The sequence below is a fragment of the Lipotes vexillifer genome, unplaced genomic scaffold (genome assembly GCF_000442215.2).
Source record: "Lipotes vexillifer unplaced genomic scaffold, Lipotes_vexillifer_v1.1 scaffold36, whole genome shotgun sequence".
In the NCBI taxonomy this organism is placed as follows: Eukaryota; Metazoa; Chordata; class Mammalia; order Artiodactyla; family Lipotidae; genus Lipotes; species Lipotes vexillifer.
The window spans coordinates 1,645,748-1,666,533 of record NW_006792448.1 but is presented as its reverse complement, the minus strand read 5'-3'; the positions used below and the strand labels follow the sequence as shown (position 1 = coordinate 1,666,533).

Below are 20,786 nucleotides of genomic sequence, written 5' to 3'. Positions count from 1 at the left end.
TGATAACGCTTGACCTCTACACCAATACCCTTTCACTTAAATGTGTAACTAAAAAACAGAGGATGAGTTGGATTGGCTCCATTAGACTTATCCCTCTTGAAATGCTAAAATGAACTTTATCCTCACTATTCCAAGTATTTAATACCCCTAAATAAGAGTTTCTGCTCATTTATAATAGTTTAGTTTTCAAAACCCTTTTCAGAGGACTAACAAATTTCTTCAACTCACCATACTGATAAAAGAATGGCTGTCATCTTGCTCATTTTGGACTGGCTCACCAGCAGTGTGCAATGTTACACAAGGGCACCATGGCACCACATCTAGGGCCTTGGACTAGTTCTGGGTCTCTGAGTCAGGCGCAAGGATTCTCAATTAGGAATGGGAGAGAGAAGTCATAAAAGGATACCCAATGGGTCTTTCCCAAACATAACATCCCCTTCTTGTGCATATGATACGCCTCTCGGGGGAGGACATCCTCCCTGTCCCAGCTGTCCCAGTGAGCCATCATCTCTGATGGAGTGTACCATAGCCCTCAGAGTCTTCTGCTGACCAGTTTGGGGCAAAATTCAAGTGTCCAGATAGGGCCAATTAACCATACTACTTTTAAAGTAGTATTCACATACTTCAAAAGAGAAACACCCAGTTAATTTGCAATTATAGAATATTTAATCATTAAAAAAAAGGAATAATGAAAAACTGTGGTTTTCTAAAGGTATACTTTTAAACTAATATTATATGACCTTTATAATCTAAAATGATAAAAATCTTTCCTAGTTTTCTTTCTATAGATATTTATAATAAACAATTTCACTGACCAGCTTTCCACCTCTGCTGTGACTGCAGGGCATATTTGTCACTGTCTTCTCTGCTTATTTTATGTTTTGCAGCAAGATTCTCTGCAGTAATTGCCATTGGGATTTGGATATGCTGATCTGTTAATCCTGTCCACAAAGAGTCTTCCAGCTATTAAAAGAAATTAATAAAATGATCTGTAAAGTGTATCTTTTGAAAGTAATATGCTATCATTTCTTTAAATTTAAATAATCAACAGTTCCAATAAAAATAGTAAAATTAGATTTTCTGATAAGCATTTAGTATTATGACTTATATTTCGGTTCTGAGACATTTTTTAAAACCATCCAACACCATAATAAAATGCACACACCCTCCTCTCTAAATGCAGGGCTCTAAAGAGTGGTAAATGTGCAGTTCCTGTGCACACACAGGAACTCACCCCACAATCAAAACTTAAACTCTCGTGGTTCCACTTTGTAAGAAACTTCACAGAGTCCTCATGCAACACTTCCCTGCAGCCACCTTTGTAAAGCAGTTACAAGCCCCTCACAAAAGCGTACGGCTGTGCTCTTTTTCATCCCATGCCTTCTGTGGTAGGAACAGCTGGTTCAATCAGTTGTTACTACAAGGTTGAAAAGAGCCTGGAATAGGCTCCTTGAGCAATGGTTGGTATTTGTTATCCAATTAGTTAAGTCTCTGATAAATGTATTCCACCTGTTTCTTCTAGACTGCCTTGTCACCTTTTGAGTCACTGACCTGTCTTCCCAAAGGTTTTCTTAAACGTATTAGGTATATTAAATATTACCTCATATTTTCTAAGTCTTACTCCTTTCAACTTTCAAAAACGCAAGGTGAGAAGCTGGGTGAACGGGATAAATGAATGATTACGACTAGGAAATCCTAAGAATATACAATGTCATCAGCCCTTTGATGTGGGAAGGACAGCATACCATCACTCTTTTTTAAAAAATATTTATTTATTTGGTTGCACCAGGTCTTAGTTGAGGCAGGTGGGCTCCTTAGTTGTGGCATGCGAACTCTTAGTTGCGGCACGCGTGTGGGATCTAGTTCCCTGACCAGGGATCGAACCTGGGCCCCCTGCATTGGGGGCATGGAGTCTTAATCACTGTCCCACCAGGGAAGTAAGTCCTATCACTTTTTTTCAGTACTACTCAGGCAGTTCTCAAAGGGTCGTTTTTTATCTGACTGATTTGGGACACTATAAACTGTATTTGAGGAGAATGTTTTCTGTGATAAAGAAGAAATCTATTCAATGGAGATTGCTCCAGAAATAAAATTTCCATAAATCTTGGTAAAGATTTAATTATTTGGTTTACCAATTATTCAGTAGAGAGATTAATTCAACCTTTGCCCATCTTTATAATCCACTCCTTCCCTTCCTCTATCTCCCCAGGTGTTAATGCCACTACCAAAGATGTGCCGAGATAAAGTCTACTTTTATGTGAGTTAAAATGTCAAAATTAACAACTACGAAATAGTTTACAAATTTCAAATCATTCATATTTTGCCAATGCCCTATTAACAAAATTGGTATAAAAATTTTTCTCTACCCCAAAATGCTGTTATTGAAATTACAGTACAATAGCATAAGAAATAATCTTTAAAAATTTTAATGGTTCCAACCTTGAGATCTGATCCAAACGTAGTTCCAAAACGAATATTTCTGACATAGAAGGGAGCCTGGCTCATGCTTTCAGTTCCTCCACACAAGACAATTTCAGAGTCTTTAACACAAATTTCCTATTTAAAAACAAATGAATGACAACAATGAAACCTTTTATTGTGACAGAAGTATGTACTTAAAAGTATGTATTAAGCAGTAAACCAATAGTAAAGCTAATAAGCAACATACCCTCGCTTAACAGTAAAACTTCCACATTACAGTGTCTCAAAGGGAAATATTTGTAAAGTAATTGCAAAGCAAATGCTAAAATATCCATTCCCACGATACAAGGAGAAAAAAAAAACGAACAGACTTCAATCATTTGTGCAGAAGTAACAAATCCTACCTACATTTTGACAAGGAATGGTAATTCTTAACTCAATACAAATACTGAAAATTAGCATAGATATTAATGTCTGATATAAATGTACAGATTGCCAGCAGATAATAAAGAATAAATCCTTTAAAAAGGCAAAAGTAAAATTTACCCTATTAATGGATGAATCTGAAGGAGACCACAGATTTATAAGAACTAGGTTAACCTAGAGGACTCATAAAGAGGAACCTGTTTCATTCTTCCAAATTTTTCTACTATTTGCATTTCTCAGAATAACAGCAAAGAACAACCCTCCAGGAGAGAGACCTTCAAGATGGCGGAGGAGTAAGACGTGGAGATCACCTTCCTCCCCAGAAATACATCAAAAATACATCTACACGTGGAACAGCTCCTACAGAACACCTACAGAACGCTGGCAGAAGACCTCAGACTTTCCAAAAGGCAAGAAAATCCTGACGTATCTGGGTAGGGCAAAAGAAAAAAGAAAAAACAGAGACAAAAGAATAAGGACGGGACCTGCACCTCGGGGAGGGAGCTGTGAAGGAGGAAAGGTTTCCACACACTAGAAGCCCCTTCGCAGGCAGAGACTGCGGGTGGCGGAGGGGGAGCTTCGGAGCCGCGGAGGAGAGCGCAGCCACAGGGGTGCGGAGGGCAAAGCGGAGAGAGTCCCGCACGGAGGACGGGTGCCGACCGGCGCTCACCAGCCTGAGAGTCTTGTCTGCTCACCCGCCGGGGCGGGCAGGGCTGGGAGCTGAGGCTCGGGCTTTGGTTGGAGCGCCGGAAGAGGACTGGGGTTGGCTGCGTGAACACAGCCTTAAGGGGCTAGTGCACCACGGCTAGCCGGGCGGGAGTCTGGGAAAAAGTCTGGAGCTGCCTAAGACAGGAGATACCATTGTTTCAGGATGTGCGAGGAGAGGGGATTCCTTCCCCATGTGCCCACAGAAGGCAGAGCACTGCCTAAGTGAGCTCCAGAGAAGGGCATGAGCCACGGCTATCAGCTCAGATCCCAGAGACGGACATGAACTGTGAATGCTGCTGCCGCTGCCACCAAGAATCCTGTGTGCAAGCACAAGTCACTACTCACACCCCCCCAGGAGCCTGTGCAGCATGCCACTGACAGGGTCCTGAGATCCAGGGACAACTTCCCCAGGAGAACATACAGCGTGCCTCAGGCTGTTACAATGTCATGCCAGACTCTGCTGCCATGGGCTCACCTGGCATTCCAATTATGACTACCATACCCCTTCCTCTCCCTGGCCTGAGTGAGCAAGAGAGCCCTAATTAGCCACTGCTTTAACCCCCTCCTGTCTGGGCAGGGAACAGATGCCTGAGGGTGACCTATATGCAGAGGTGGGGCCAAAACCAAAGCTGAACCCCGGGAGCTGTGCGAACGAAGAAGAGAAAGGGAAATCTCTCCCAGCAGCCTCAGGAGCAGCGGATTAAATCTCCACAATCAACTTGATGAACCCTGCATCTGTGGAATACCTGAAGAGACAACAAATGTTCCCAAAACTGAGGCGGCGGACTTTGGGAGCAACTGTAGACTTGGGGTTTACTTTCTGCAACTGATTTATTTCTGATTTTTATGTTTATCTTAGTTTAGCTTTTAGTGCTTGTTACCATTGGTGGATTTGTTTATTGGTTTGGTTGCTCTCATATTTTTTAATTTTTTAAAATTTTTATTTGTTTATATATATATATATATATATATATATATATATATATTCTTTTCTTCCCTTATTTTTCTTCCTTTTCTTCTGAGCCACGTGGCTGGCAGGGACTCAGTGCTCTGGCCAGGTGTCAGGCCTGAGCCTCTGAGGTGGGAGAGCTGAGTCCAGGACATTGGACCACCAGAGACCTCCCGGTCCCACATGCTATCCATCGGCGAGAGCTCTCCCAGAGATCTCCATCTCAACACTAAGACCCAGCTCCACCCAACTGTCAGCAAGCTCCAGTGCTGGATGCTCCATGCTAAACAACTAGCAAGCCAGGAACACAACCTCACCCATTAGCAGAGAGGCTGCCTAAAGTCATACTAAGTTCACAGACACCCCAAAACACACCACCAGACGTGGTCCTGCCCACCAGAGAGACAAGATCCAGCCTCACCAACCAGAACACAGGCACCAGTCCCCTCCACCAGGAAGCCTACACAAGCCACTGAACCAACCTCACCCACTGGGGAGAGACACCAAAAACAATGGGAACTATGAACCTGCAGCCTGCAAAAAAGGAGACCCTTAACACAGTAAGTCAAACAAAATGAGAAAACAGAGAAATATGCAGCAGATGAAGAAGCAAGTTAAAAACCCACCAGACCAAACAAATGGGCAGTCTACCTGAAAAAGAATTCAGAGTAATGAGAGTAAACATGATCCAAAATCTTGGAAATAACAGTGGAGAAAATACAAGAAACGTTTAACAAGGACGTAGAAGAACTAAAGAGCAAACAAAATATGATGACCAACACAATAAATAAAATTTAAAATTCTCTAGAAGGAATCAATAGCAGAATAACTGAGGCAGAAGAATGGATAAGGGACCAGGAAGATAAAATAGTGGAAATAACTGCCTCAGGGCAGAATAAACAAAAAAGAATGAAAGGAATTGAGGACAGTCTCAGAGACCTCTGGGACAACATTAAAAGCACCAACATTTGAGTTATAGGGGTCCCAGAAGAAGAAGAGAAAAAGAAAGCATCTGATAAAATACTTGAAGAGATTATAATTGAAAGCTTCCCTAACATGGGAAAGGAAATAGTCAATCAAGTCCAGGAAGCACAGAGAGTCCCATATAGGATAAATCCAAGGAGAAACATGCCAAGACACTATTCAATCAAGGTGTCAAAAATTAAATACAAAGAAAAAATATTAAAAGCAGCAAGGGAAAAGCAACAAATGACATACAACAGAATTCCCATAAGGGTAACAGCTGATCTTTCAGCATAAACTCTGTACACCAGAAGGGAGTGGCAGAACATATTTAAAGTGATGAAAGGGAAAAACCTACAACCAAGATTACTCTACCCAGCAAGGATCTCATTCAGATTCAATGGAGAAATTAAAACCTTTACAGACAAGCAAAAGTTAAGAGAATTCAGCATCATCAAACCAGCTTTAAAACAAATGCTAAAGGAATTTCTCTAGGCAGGAAACACAAGAGAAGGAAAAGACCTACAAAACAAATCCAAAACAAGAAAGTGGTAATAGGAACATACATATCGATAATTACCTTAAATGTAAATGGATTAAAAGCTCCAACCAAAAGACACAGACTGGCTGAATGGATACAAAAACAAGACCCGTATATATGTTGTCTACAAGAGACCCACTTCGGACGTAGGGACACATACAGACTGAAAGTGAGGGGATGGAAAAAGATACTCCATGCAAATGGAAGTCAGAAGAAAGCTGGAGTAGCAATACTCATACCAGACAAAATAGACTTTAAATTAAAGGCTATTACAAGAGACAAAGAAGGACACTACATAATGATCAAGGGATCAGTCCAAGAAGAAGATATAACAATTGTAAATATTTATGCACCCAACATTGGAGCATCTCAAGGCAAATGCTAACAACCATAAAATGGGAAATCAACAGTAACACAAAAATAGTAGGGGACTTTAACACCCCACTTTCACCAATCACCCAAAATGAAAATAAATAAGGAAACACAAGCTTTAAATGACACATGAGACCAGATGGACTTAATTGATACTTAGGACATTCCTTCCAAAAACAATAGAATACAACTTCTTCTCAAGTGCTCCTGGAACATTCTCCAGGATAGATCATACCTTGGGTCACAAATTAAGCCTCAGTAAATTTAAGAAAATTGAAATAGTCTCAAGTAACTTTTCTGACCACAATGCTATACTAGATACCAACTACAGGAAAAAAACTGTCAAAAATACAAACACGTGGAGGCTAAACAATATGCTACTAAATAACCAAGATATCACTGAAGAAATCAAAGAGGAAATAAAAAAATACCTAGAAACAAATAACAATGAAAACATGATGACCCAAAACCTATGGGATGCAGCAAAAGCAGTTCTAAGAGGGAAGTTTATAGCAATACAATCCTACCTCAGTAAACAAGGAGAGGGCTTCCCGGGTGGTGCAGTGATTGAGAGACCACCTGCCGATGTAGGGGACACGGGTTCATGCCCCGGTCCAGGAAGATCCCACATGCTACAGGGCGGCTGGGCCCGTGAGCCATGGCCACTGGGCCTGCGTGTCCGGAGCCTGTGCTCCGCAACGGGAGAGGCCACAACAGTGAAAGGCCCGCGCACCGCAAAAAAAAAAAAAGAAACAAGGAGAGTCTCAAATAAACAACCTAACCTTACACCTAAAGCAATTAGAGAAAGCAGAACAAAGAAGAACCCAAAGTCTTTTGTTCCTCAAACCAAAGAAGGAAAGAAATCATAAAGATCAGATCGGAAATTAATGAAAAAGACATGAAGGAAACAATAGTAAAGATCAATAAAACTAAAAGCTGGTTCTTTGAGAAGATAAACAAAATTGATAAACCATTAGCCAGACTCATCAAGAAAAAAAGGGAGAAGACTCAGATCAACAAAATTAGAAATGGAAAACGAGAAGTAACAACTGACACTGCAGAAATACAAAAGATCATGAGAGACTGCTACAAGCAACTACTGTATGTCACTTAAATGGACAACCTGGAAGAAATAGACACATTCTTAGAAATGCACAACCTTCTGAGAATGAACCAGGAAGAAACAGAAAATATGAACAGACCAATCACAAGCACTGAAATTGAAACTGTGATTAAAAATCTTCCAACAAACAAAAGCCCAGGACCAGATGGCTTCACAGGCGAATTCTATCAAACATTTAGAGAAGAGCTAACCCCTATCCTTCTCAAACTCTTCCAAAATATAGCAGAGGGAGGAACACTCCCAAACTCATTCTATGAGGCCACCATCTCCCTGATACCAAAAACCAGACAAAGATGTCACAAAGAGAGAAAACTACAGGCCAATATCACAGATGAAAATAGATGCAAAAATCCTCACAAAATATTAGCAAACAGAATCCAACAGCACATTAAAAGGATCATACACCATGATCAAGTGGGGTTCATCCCAGGAATGCAAGATTCTTCAATATATGCAAATCAATCAATGTGATACACCACATTAACAAATTGAAGGGAAAAACCATATGATCATCTCAATCGATGCAGAGAAAGCTTTTGACAAAATTCAACACCCATTTATGATAAAAACCCTCCAGAAAGTAGGCATAGAGAGAACTTTCCTCAACATAATAAAGGCCATATATGACAAACCCACAGCCAACATCATCCTCAATGGTGAAAAACTGAAACCACTCCCACTAAGATCAGGAACAAGACAAGGTTGCCCACTCTCACCACTATTATTCAACATAGTTTTGGAAGTTTTAGCCACAGCAATCAGAGAAGAAAAGGAAATAAAAGGAATCCAAATTGGAAAATAAGAATTAAAGCTGTCACTGGTTGCAGATGACATGATACTATATATAACGAATCCTAAAGATGCTACCAGAAAACTACTAGAGCTAATCAATGAATTTGGTTAAGTAGCAGGATATAAAATTAATGCACAGAAATCTCTTACGTTCCTCTATATTAATGATGAAAAATCTGAAAGTGAAATGAAGAAAACACTCCCATTTACCACTGCAACAAAAAGAATAAAATATCTAGGAATAAACCTACCTAAGGAGACAAAAGACCTGTATGCAGAAAATTATAAGACACTGATGAAAGAAATTAAAGATGATACAAACAGATGGAAAGATATATCATGTTCTTGGATTGGCAGAATCAACACTGTGAAAATGACTATAGTACCCAAAGCAATTCACAGATTTAATGCAATCCCTATCAAACTACCAATGGCATTCATCCCAGAACTAGAAGAAAAAATTTCACAATTTGTATGGAAACACAAAAGACCCTGAAGAGCCAAAGCACTCTTGAGAATGAAAAATGGAGCTGGAGGAATCAGGCTCCCTGACTTCAGACTATACTACAAAGCTATAGTAATCAAGACAGTACGGTACTGGCACAAAAACAGAAATATAGATCAATGGAACAGGATAGAAAGCCCAGAGATAAACCCACACACATATGGTCACCTTATCTTTGATAAAGGAGGCAAGAATATACAGTGGAGAGAAAACAGCCTCTTCAATAAGTGGTGCTGGGAAAACTGGACAGGTACATGTAAAAGTATGAAATTAGAACACTCCCTAACATCACACACAAAAATAAACTCAAAGTGGATTAAAGACCTAAATGTAAGGCCAGACTCTATAAAACTCTTAGAGGAAAACATAGGCAGAACACTCTATGACATAAATCACAGCAAGATCCTTGTTGACCCACCTCCTAGAGAAATGGAAATAAAAACAAAAATAAACAAATGGGACCTAATGAAACTTCAAAGCTTTTGCACAGCAAAGGAAACCAGAAACAAGACCAAAAGACAACCCTCAGAATGGGAGAAAATTTTTGCAAATGAAGCAACTGACAAAGGATTAATCTCCAAAATTTACAAGCAGCTCATGCAGCTCAATATCAAAAAAACAACTCAATCCAAAAATGGGCTGAAGACCTAAATAGACATTTCTCCGAAGAAGATATACAGATTGCCAACAAACACATGAAAGAATGCTCAACATCATTAATCATTAGGAAATGCAAATCAAAACCACAATGAGGTTTCATCTCACACTGGCCATCGTCAAAATGGCCATCATCAAAATGGCCATCATCAAAAAATCTAGAAACAGTAAATGCTGGAGAAGGTGTGGAGAAAAGGGAACACTCTTGCACTGCTGGTGGGAATGTAAATTGATACTGCCACTATGGAGAACAATATGGAGGTTCCTTAAAAAACTACAAATAGAACTACCGTATGATTCAGCAATCGCACTACTGGGCATATACCCTGAGAAAACCATAATTCAAAAAGAGTCATGTACCAAAATATTCATTGCAGCTCTATTTACAATAGCCAGGACATGGAAGCAACCTAAGTGTCCTTCAACAGATGAATGGATAAAGAAGATGTGGCACATATATACAATGGAATATTACTCAGCCATAAAAAGAAATGAAATTGAGTTATTTGTAGTGAGGTGGATGGACCTAGAGTCTGTCATACAGAGTGAAGACAGTAAGAGAAAAACAAATACCATATGCTAACACATATATATGGAATCTAAGGAAAAAAAAAAAAAGGTCATGAAGAACCTAGGGGCAAGACAGGAATAAAGACACAGACCTACCGGAGAATGGACTTGAGGATATGGGGAGGGGGAAGGGTAAGCTGTGACAAAGTGAGAGAGTGGCATGGACATATATACACTACCAAATGTAAAAGAGATAGCTAGTGGGAAGCAGCCGCATAGCACAGGGAGATCAGCTCGGTGCTTTGTGACCACCTAGAGGGGTGGGATAGGGAGGGTGGGAGGGAGGGAGACGCAAGGGGGAAGAGATATGGTAACATATGTATATGTATAACTGATTCACTTTGTTATGAAGCAGAAACTAACACACCATTGTAAAGCAATTATACTCCAATAAAGACGTTTAAATAATAAATTACTCTCTTGAATACACCCATTTTATAAAGCAAAATGGACTCCAACCCAAGAATGTGAGTATAAAATATTTTGTCCCATTATAGTAATGAAAATCACGTAAGGTCTCAAAATTTATAGCTGTGATAAAATATAGACAGTAGCAAAGGAAAACTCTGTCTGATCTGTAATAATGTCAACCTCATTTAAGGAGGGATATAGTTATCCACCACTTTCATTCTCTATTATGCCAATCTCTTTTCTTATATACTTTTTCCCTCTCTTGTCTTACCAGTCCTGCCATCACATATATGATAACTGGCCAAGCAATTCATCTTTGCTATAAGCTTGGTGAAAAAGCAAAACATATGAGCTAAGTACGCTGAAGAAAGGGTAAAATTAATGGCAACAAAAGCCTAAAAACATGATTTCCTTGGTGGAAAGTTGTTCAAAGTCAATTTCATGCAAATTTTCTTTCCAACCACAAAGGAATCAAGAGTAATAATCATTATTAGTGTTGTTTCCCAATATTTAGTAAGACAGTGTATAAAATCTAAGTGCCTTGAAGAAACCACCAGAAATTTAAGACTTAAGGGCTCAGGAACAATAGTTTTAAAAGAAGTCAGAGCAATATTCTTCTTAGAGTCATACTTTAATATGAGTATAACATTAATGATGAAACTGCATTTAGCCTAGTCCCTTAGAAAATTTAGTAATAACAATATTCCTGTGTTTTAAAGGGAAGAATTTAGTAGTGTTAGGCAGAGGAGTAAAATCTTACCTTGAGGTTACAGAAACATTTAATCATCTTGATTCTCTCCTACTCCGCTATAATATGTATTACATTAATTAGATTTATATTCCTATCTATTTTTGAAAATGCGATTTTTAAGACATTTTCCACATTTTGTTATATCAAAACAAGCAGACCATTCATTTATATGGATTCAGAATAGGACAATCCTAGTTATCATCCATAGCATTATGTTACTATATTTGACAATGATGGAAGCTTGTGTATGTAGTATGCCTACACCTGTAATAAAAGTAGATTAGATTAATTTGTTCCTAATTCAAATTTGATTCCATTTGAACAAAATTCCAAGTCATATGGCTCAGAACAAAGTCTATATTTGACTTCCACAATTTAAAAAGACATTGACAAAATGAAAAGGAGTTGAGGAAATCCCCAAAGCTGTATATTTAGACCTAGTTCATTTTCATCAAGATCAAGATGTTATTTTACAGACCGAGTTAAAGAATGAGTTCTCACCAGGGTCCAGCTAATATTTATTTTCTCTAAGGACTAAAAGAGAAAAAATTGGAACCTGATTCATGATGATTCCGATTAGAAAAAATAGAAAATGTTTTGAAATTTCAGAGTTATTAACTATCGCAATGAATATTATTGAGGCTGTGAATTTCCTTTGCATATGTTAAGATTGGCCTCCTTCTATCATCCGTGTGGGATAATATATGCAGCTTTAGCTGCCAAAAGTTGTGCAGTGAAAATAGCTACATTTAACATTGTGGTGTGATAATACACGCTATAGTTGAGGACTCTGCATGTACCTTTGCTTTTTTGTTAATAAAGTAGATTCAAATTTTATTTTTAGTGTGAAATAATTAGAGAGATTTATGGAGTCATCTATCCTAGTCAGCTTGTTCTCTTTATTATATAATGGGTTAAAAAGGAAGTTTAATCTTTAAAAAAAATCCTCTAAGAATTCAAGATTTGCATGCATCTTGTTGTGGTGATCTGTAGCTTTTGTGTACCCGGCTGTCTATGATTATAATTTAAAAAAAAAAAAAAAAAAAGCAGTATACAGATGAACCTGAACCATAAATTATTTAACATATTGTAAAGTTTGTAAACGTTATGTTTTAGGAATGTTCTGTATAAGTTCTCAAAGAAAATCAAAGGTGAACTCATATAACTAGTTTTTGTACATTTACACGAAAAATAGCATGTTACACATTGCAGCTTATCAATCACTTGTCTGCAGCTACACTCAACATGCTCCTGGATATTTCATTGCACTGGTTGTACATGTGATTGCTGTTATTTTTACAACAGCCGTGCAGCACCCCAGAGGCTGAATTCAGGAAATGAAATTGAAGCTTATTGAAATTTGAGGGACGACTGTCGAGTAATATAAAGAAACAAGAAAATAAGTTGATTTTGCCCCTTATAAATGAACAAAATTGATTAGTACATGAGCCAAGTTGTCCTTCAATTCTGTATCACATGTCCAGTGAAAGTTCTGATTACTAAAATCTATGCAATTAAAATATTATAAACCCCTTGTTACATGGGTACACTATCAAAACATTAACCTCAATGTTATTTCAACAATAAGCATAATTAACAATGTTGTAGCTCTGAGGTTTTACGTAGACATTAAAAATGCCTATAACAAAAATTTAAAAAAATGACTTTTTCAGTACCAATAATTATCCAAGTTTTTGCAAGTTAAAGATAAATGTACAATTTTAAATTAAATGGCAAACTAATATGGCTACTGATTCTCTTCCTCAAAGCTTAACCTGAGAGAGGTTCCAGAAACAAGAGAGGTTTATGAATCTTGTAACCTAACAGAAAAACTTTGATAACACAGTTATAAAATGAGTGTAACTGTGTTCCGATAAAACTTCATTTACGGACACTTGCATTTAAATTTCATATAATTTTCATGTGTCATAAAATACTATTCTTCACTTAATTTTTTAACTATTTAAAAATGTAAAAAACATTCTTAACGTGTTGGCTGTAGAGGAACAAGCAGCAGGCAAGATCTGCCAATGGGCTGCAACTTGCTCATCCCTAAGCCAAAAGGACAAAGACCGGGTCTAAGGAGGCTTCCAAAAGTCATCGTGACTGAAGAAGAAAGAATTAGAAGAAAGTTGAGATATGAAGTAAAAAATTATGTAATCTAAGTACCCGATTATTTATTTAAATATATATCTAAAATTCACACTAGAGGTAGGAATTTAGGGTACTTTTATGTTTTTTCTTCTCTATTTTTCTAAAATCCCCATAATGAACATGTTATGTTTTTATTATTAGAAAATAAATCACTTTAAATCTGGAGGGAAAAAAGAAAAACAAAAAACCCTCCAAGAGCCTGATGTTTAAAATGATTGCTAGGAAAATCAGGGTCACTACCTGATATATTGTTACAGAAATAAATTAACCTGAAAGTGATTTATTCATTACAAAGTTTTATCTTTTATTTTGTAATAACATGAAGACTTTGACAACTTAGATTTTACTATATCCCTTTTCCTTATGCTCAAGGGAACAAATGTATTTGCCCAACTATCCCTTGAAGAGATTATGCTAGTTTGTACTTCTACCAACAGTATCATCAGTTCCTTTGTAATAAAATACATTTCTTATCATCCTCTAAATTCTCCAGCTCCCTTCCTCATCTTAGAGTCTTTATTCAGTGTTTCAAACTGCCTTGCCCAGCATTCTCACAGACCTGGGTTCAGATTCTTCCTCTATAACTTAGTAACCTTAATGCCTTTAATAATCAGTTTCCTTGCCTGTGAAATGGGAACAATAGCTCTTGCCTCATAGGACAGTTGTGAAGATTAAATGAGATATTGAATGTAAATCTACGTGCACAGTGTCTGGCACATAGGAAGCACTCAATAAGAATGACAGTCACGACTAGCTTTTCAAAAATTGTGATAAAATACACATAACATAAAATTTACCATTCTAACCAATTCTAAGTACATTCACACTGTTATGCAACCAACCACCATCCATCTCCAGAAGTCTTTTTCAATTTCCAAACTGAAACCGCATACCCACTAAACACTAACTCCCCATTCTCTCTTCCCCACCAGCCCCAACAATCCCCATTCTACTTTCTGTCTCTATGAATCTGACCACTTGAGGGACCTCATATAAGTGGACTCATACAGTATTTGTCCTTTTGTGACTGGTTTATTCCATTTAGCATACTGTTTTCAAGGTTCATTACTAGCTTTTAAGAAACTACTTTCTATGAATATTTTTCCAAGAAAAATTAAATACTGACCTCTCCTAATAAGTACTATAAAATTAAAAACCTACAGTGTTATATTGAAGTGAGGCATTTCCTCTAATAACTATTAATATTTTCAGAGAATTAAATGTTACCTATACCTGACATCCATTCACAATGGACTGGAAACCGGAGCCACAAAGCCTATTAACAGTGACAGCTGGGGTCTCTTTTGGGATTCCCACACGCAAACCAACATGTCTTGCCAAGTATATAGCATCTGAAGAAGTCTGGAACAGAGGGAAAAGAAAAAGAATTTCCTCTATATATCTAGGAATTAAGAAGAAGGACACAATATAGTAAAATGTTTACAATTTTTCAAAAATTATAAATTATATGGCTCTAAGGTAGGACACAATGCATACAGGTACAGCATATTTTATATAATACGTGTTAATGATTTGAATAAAAACTGTAATTCGGCCAACTCGATTTTAAACAAAGTATGAGAAATCCTTATATTAAATCCTCAGTAGAACACAGAATTTCATAACAACTAGAACTGTTTAAAAATGGAACATGCTATCTCAAAGTAGTACGTTCTTTAACAGAGGAAGCATTAGAGGCTATGGCTCTCAACCTTGGCTGCACAGTGGAATAACCGAGGAAGCTTTATTAACACAGTGATGCTCAAGCTCCTAACCAAACCAATTAAACCAGAAAGGCTGGAGGTGGCCACAGGCATCAGTAGCTACTTTTAATAGCACCCAGGTGATTGTAATGTGTAACCAAGGCTGAGGCTGGCTGACCTAGGAAGGGGAGAGATGAACAATGGTCAGGAGAATAAGAGGTGGGACTAGACTACTGCTTCCCAAACTTTAAAATGCATACTGGGGCATCTTGTTAAAATGTAGGTTCTCAGTAAATAGGTCTAGGACTACCTGAGATTCTGCATTTCTAACCACTGCCCTGGTGAGGCCAATGTTGCTGGTCCAAGGACCACACTTTGAGTAAGAAGGGATGAAACGACTTTTTTTTCTTTTTAACGATAACAACAGCTTCTATTGTAGAGAAAGCTAAAGCAAATTTGATAAAATGTAAAGTTACAAGAACAGTACAATGAACACCCTAAAGTTACCTTGATGGACCAATTCTTTACGTTTTATCAAATTTGCTTTAGCTCTCTCTACAATAAAGGTACATTAGTGCCTTTAACACCAAGAACCTTAACACCTCTCAAAATAGGCAGGACATAAATATATAAGTTCAAAATATAGTCGATTCTTATTATGTGTAGATTATATACTTGCAAATTCACCTACTTGCTAAAATTTATTTGTAACCCCCAAAATCAATACTTGCAGCACTTTTGTGGTCATTTGCAGACATGTGCAGAGTGGAGAAAAATTTTAGCTGCCTGACATGCACGTTCCTAGCTAAGGATGAACAAGGGGACACTCTGCCTTCTTGCTTCAGCTCTCAACCTAGAAACAGTGATCTTCCTGCAGTCTATTTAGTTTTATGCATTTTTGTGCTTCTTGTGGGTGACTTTACTGTTTAAAATGGCCCCCAAGTATATAATGCTGAAGTCCTTGCTCTCCGGTATCCCTAAGTGCAAGAAGGCAGTGATGTGCCTCACAGAGAAAATATGTGTTAGATAAACTTCATTCAGGCATGAGTGATAGTGCTGTTGGCTGTGAGTTTAATGCTAATGAATCAACAATATATATTAAATACGGTGTCCTTAAATAGAAACATATATAAAACAAGGTTATGTACTGCTCAGTTAACAAAAATGTTGTGACCGGAGGCTCACAGGAACCTCACCCTGTCATTTCCCCTGAGAGCAGTGGTTCAATAGTTGCTAATTCGGTGTACACGGCAACTATATAAAACATAACTACTGTGAATTAACGAGAATTGACTACCATGAACAGTTGTGTGCCAATAAATTAGATAATTTAGGTAAAAAGGACAAGTGCCTAGAAAGACACAAACTACCGAACCCAGCTCAAAGAAAAATAGACAATATGAAGAGACCTATAATAAGTGAAGACTGAATTAATTAGTAATCAAAACACTACTCACCAAAAAAGCCCAGACTGGCTTCATTACTGAATTCTACCAAACATTTAAAGAAGCATTAATACCAATTATTCACAAACCCTTCCTAAAAAATAGGAAAGGATCACTTCCCAACTCATCATGAAGCCAGAATTATCCTGATATCAAAACCAGACAAAGACATCACAAAAAAGTACAGATTAATATCTCTTATGAATATGGATATAAAAATCTCCAACAAAATACTAGCAAACAGAATTCAGCAATGTACAAAAAGAATTATATGGCATGACCAGTGTAAGGGTCATCCAGAAATGTAAGGTTGTTTCATCACGTGAAAGTCAATTAATATAACACATTGTATCAACAGAATAAAAAACAAAAATCATACGATCATCTCAATTGACATAGAAAAAGCACTTGACAAAATCCAACACCTTTTCATGATAAAAACATTCAATAACCTAGGAAAAGAAGAGAACTTCCTCAACCTGATAAAGGGCATCTAGAAAAACCCATATAATCACACTTAATGGTGAAAGACTGGATGCTTTCCCCACAATATCAGGAACAAGACAGGGATATCCATTTTTTGTCTCTTTCATTCAACATCACAGGTTCTAGACAGAGCAATTAGGTAAGAAAAATAAATACATAAATAAATCCAGATTGGAAAGAAAGAAGCATAACTATTTCTACTCTCAGATGACATAATGTTATATACAAAAAATCCTAAGTAATCAACTAGAAAACCATTAGAAGTAATAAATGAGTTCTGCAAGGTTTCAGAATATAAAATTAATATACAGAAATCAATTGCATTTCTTTTTTTGAAAAATCAGCTGCATTTCTATACACTTGCAATGAACAATCTGAAAATGAAATAAGAAAATTCCATTCACAATAGCATCTAAAAGAATAAAATACTTAAGAATAAATTTAACAAAAGAAGTGCAAAACATATTCTGACAACTCTAAGACACTGTTAAAAAAATTAAAGAGGATTTATACAAGTGAAAAAACATGCCATGTTCATGGCAATATTCCTTCAATTGACCTACAGATTCAAAACAATCTCTATCAGAATCTTAGCTGACTTCTTTGTAGAAATGGGTAAACAGATTCTAAAATTATCAAACTGCAGGAGACCCAGAATAGCCAAAACAACTTTGAAATGAATAACTAAGTAGGAGGACTCACATTTCTTGATTTCAAAACTTACAAAGAAGCAATGATGATCAAGACAGTGTGGAACTGACATAAAAAGGATAGACATATAGATCAGTGGAAGAGAACTGGGAGTCCAAAAATAAAATCATGTGTCTATGGTCAACTGATTTTCCATAACAGTGCCAAGACCATCCAATGGGAGAAAGAACAGTCTTTTCAACAAATAGTGCTAGAACAACTGGATAGCCACATGCAGAAGAATGAATTTGGACCTGTACCTCAAAACATATATAAAAATTAAATCAAAATAAATCAAAGGCCTAAATGTAAGAGCTAAAACTATAAAACTCAGAAGAAAAAATAGGGATAAGTCTTCATGACCTTAGCTATGGAAATGCATTCTTAGATAATGACACCAAAAGCCTGAGCAACAACAACTGAAACTGGGCTTCATCAAAATTAAAAATTTTCATACTCCAAAAGATACTACTAAGAAATGAAAAGACAGCAAAGTATAGAAAAATATTTACAAATCATGTATCTATTAAGGGACTCATATCTAGGATATATAAAGAACACTTATGACTCAATAATAAAAAGACAAAAAACCCAATTAAAAAACGAGAAAAGGATATGAATTAGACACTCTCCAAGAAGATACGGCAATGGCAACAAGCTAATGAAAAGTTGTTCACATCATCAGGGAAAGGCAAATTAAAAGCACAATGAGATACTACTTCATATCCACTAGAATGGCTATAATAAGAAGACACACAATAACAAGTGTTGACAAGGATGCGGCAAAAGTGGAACCTTCATACACTGTAGGTATGAACATAAAATGTTTCAGCTGCTTTGGAAAACAGTCTGAAAGTTTCTGAAACAATTAAATGTAGAGATACCATATAGCCTAGCAATTACACTCATAGGTGTACACCCAAGGGAAATAAAAACCTATGTCCACACAAAAACTTGTACTTGATGTTCAAAGCAGCATTATTCACAAGGGACAACTGTGCATCTTTTTCAGAGCCTTATCCCAGCTCTAAGAGCTGAAAGCGCTCAGTGCAGGAAGTGGCAGTAGCCTCAAGTCTTCTCAGTCTGCCTCACCCTTCTCAGTCTGGAACCACCTTAACGAGTCAGGAGAACAGTGATTAGGGCCCCAGTACTGTCAGTGGCAATGCACTCAGTGTACAGCCTCCGTCCCACCAATGAGGTCTGGGAAGGGTAAGACAGTCCCCACTTCATGGCCACACTTTGAAGGAATATTCAGCTTTCAATTACTGCAAATGAATCATCTGTTTTGTACACCATACATAGCAAGGTAGAGGGTAAAGGAGCTTCTCATTTCCCACAAAACACTGACCAAGCTCCTACTGTGTGTAAGAAATGATGGGAGATGTGTTGCATTGCTTGGGTTTGCTACCGTCCTTAGTGGCACACAGAGAGAACCAATTTACTTCAAATAAGTCAAGGAGATTAATTTGCTATTTAAGAAGCAATAAAATGTATCCCGAGTCCCAGACAGATCCCAGATAGATATATAGTTTCTGAATATATGTTCTTTTGAATTATATATGTCATTTTGAATTATATATGCCATTGCTTCTGGAGTCAGAGGACTCCTCAAATTATGAATACCTTCAACTATTATTAACTAGTACACCATTACAACACGTTAAAGGAATTATTTTTAGAAACTGATAAAAGAAAGCAATAGGAATGAAATGTCCCTTCAGCCCTACTAACCTGTATGACGTTGCCTACGACGACACTGTCAATAGTTTCAGGCGAGACTTTGCCAGCAGACAAGGCAGCCCTGGCAGCAGATTCAGCCAAGTCAGTAGCTGTGAAATCTTTCAGGAGACCTCCATAAGCTCCAAAGGGTGTCCGCTTAGCAGCAACGATGAACACACCTATTGCAAAGAGGAGAGATTTATGAGCAACTACAGGTTAGTCAGTGTCCCTAACATGCTTTAAATAATTTCATTGTGAACCTTATTGTAAAGTACAATTTTCAATTAAATAACTAAAAATCTTTGTCACATAATAATACATAGAATGGGCCACACTCACAGAAGCAGTACTAAAAGCTATCATTTTGATCAATACCTACATGCTGGCACCAAGAACTGTACTGCAGGCTACTATGTCAATCCATTTTGGCTAGATGACATTCTTATAATCTGATGATTTGCAATGCTAGAAACATTTGTTTAAAACGAAATGCTTCTTCTAGTTGCTGGAGTATATTGCCTAGTCATAGAATCAAAGAATCTCCCAACTAGAAGGTACCTTAAGGTTGTTTGAGGCCAACCACTCATCCTATAAGAACATCCTCTAGAATATTCCTGACAAGAGGTCCTCTCTAACTTCTGCTAAAGAACTTTCAGTAAGAAGGCATGCTCCATTGTGTGAAGCAGTGTGCCCGTGAATAGGCAACATAACCTAACGATTTTTTTTCTCATACTGAGCTGGCTTGGCTTACCAAGTGTTCCATCTACCAATCGTAGTTCTATCCAAATGCATTCCAAACTCAGACAGATTATATAGCATCTAGAACATACACTGCTTTGAATTTGTATTACATATGTCACTGCTTCTAGAGTCAGAGGATGACTCAAATTACAAATTTCAAATAATGTGAACTATTACCTTTTACTCTTAGAATAAAATGAGCATAACAGATGACCTTTATCATGGGTAGCCCCTCCAGTATCTGGAGTCAGCTAACCTGTAAAATTCCCCAGACCTAATGACTCTTTTTCCAAATACACAAAAAGCATTTTTTCAACAGTTCTTTATTTAACATTAATTCTGATTGTTTTTCTCTAAAGACACTCTCATTTGCTAATATCCTATTATAACGTGTCAGTTAGAATGTAACAAATTTTCCTACATCTGAGCTAACCACAAAGGATACAGAGGAATTATCTATACATCTATTATTGCAAAGACTACAAATTTGCAGTATTACTATTGGTTCCATTGGTGTCCCTGTACAGATAAATACAAATTGTCCCCTCCCAAGGCACTCTACTGCCACCTGCCAAAAAAAAAAAAAAAACAAAAACAAAAAAACCCTGGGGTCGTAAATCGGCCAGAATATTCAAAAGACGTCAACGTTTCAAGAAGAC

The 20,786-nt window shown here is 37.3% G+C and overlaps 1 protein-coding gene across 1 annotated transcript in view; it reads right to left on the bottom strand.

Annotated features, from left to right (window-relative positions):
* ACAA2 (acetyl-CoA acyltransferase 2) overlaps window positions 1-20,786 on the bottom strand; it is a 43,620-nt gene that overhangs the window by 15,685 nt on the left and 7,149 nt on the right. The window contains exons 2-5 of the mRNA XM_007465592.1: window positions 19,399-19,565; window positions 14,577-14,705; window positions 2,440-2,556; window positions 816-963 (exon numbers count right to left, since the gene is read on the bottom strand). Coding sequence (XP_007465654.1) covers window positions 816-963; window positions 2,440-2,556; window positions 14,577-14,705; window positions 19,399-19,565 — 561 coding nt within the window. The remainder of the gene's footprint in view (window positions 1-815; window positions 964-2,439; window positions 2,557-14,576; window positions 14,706-19,398; window positions 19,566-20,786) is intronic.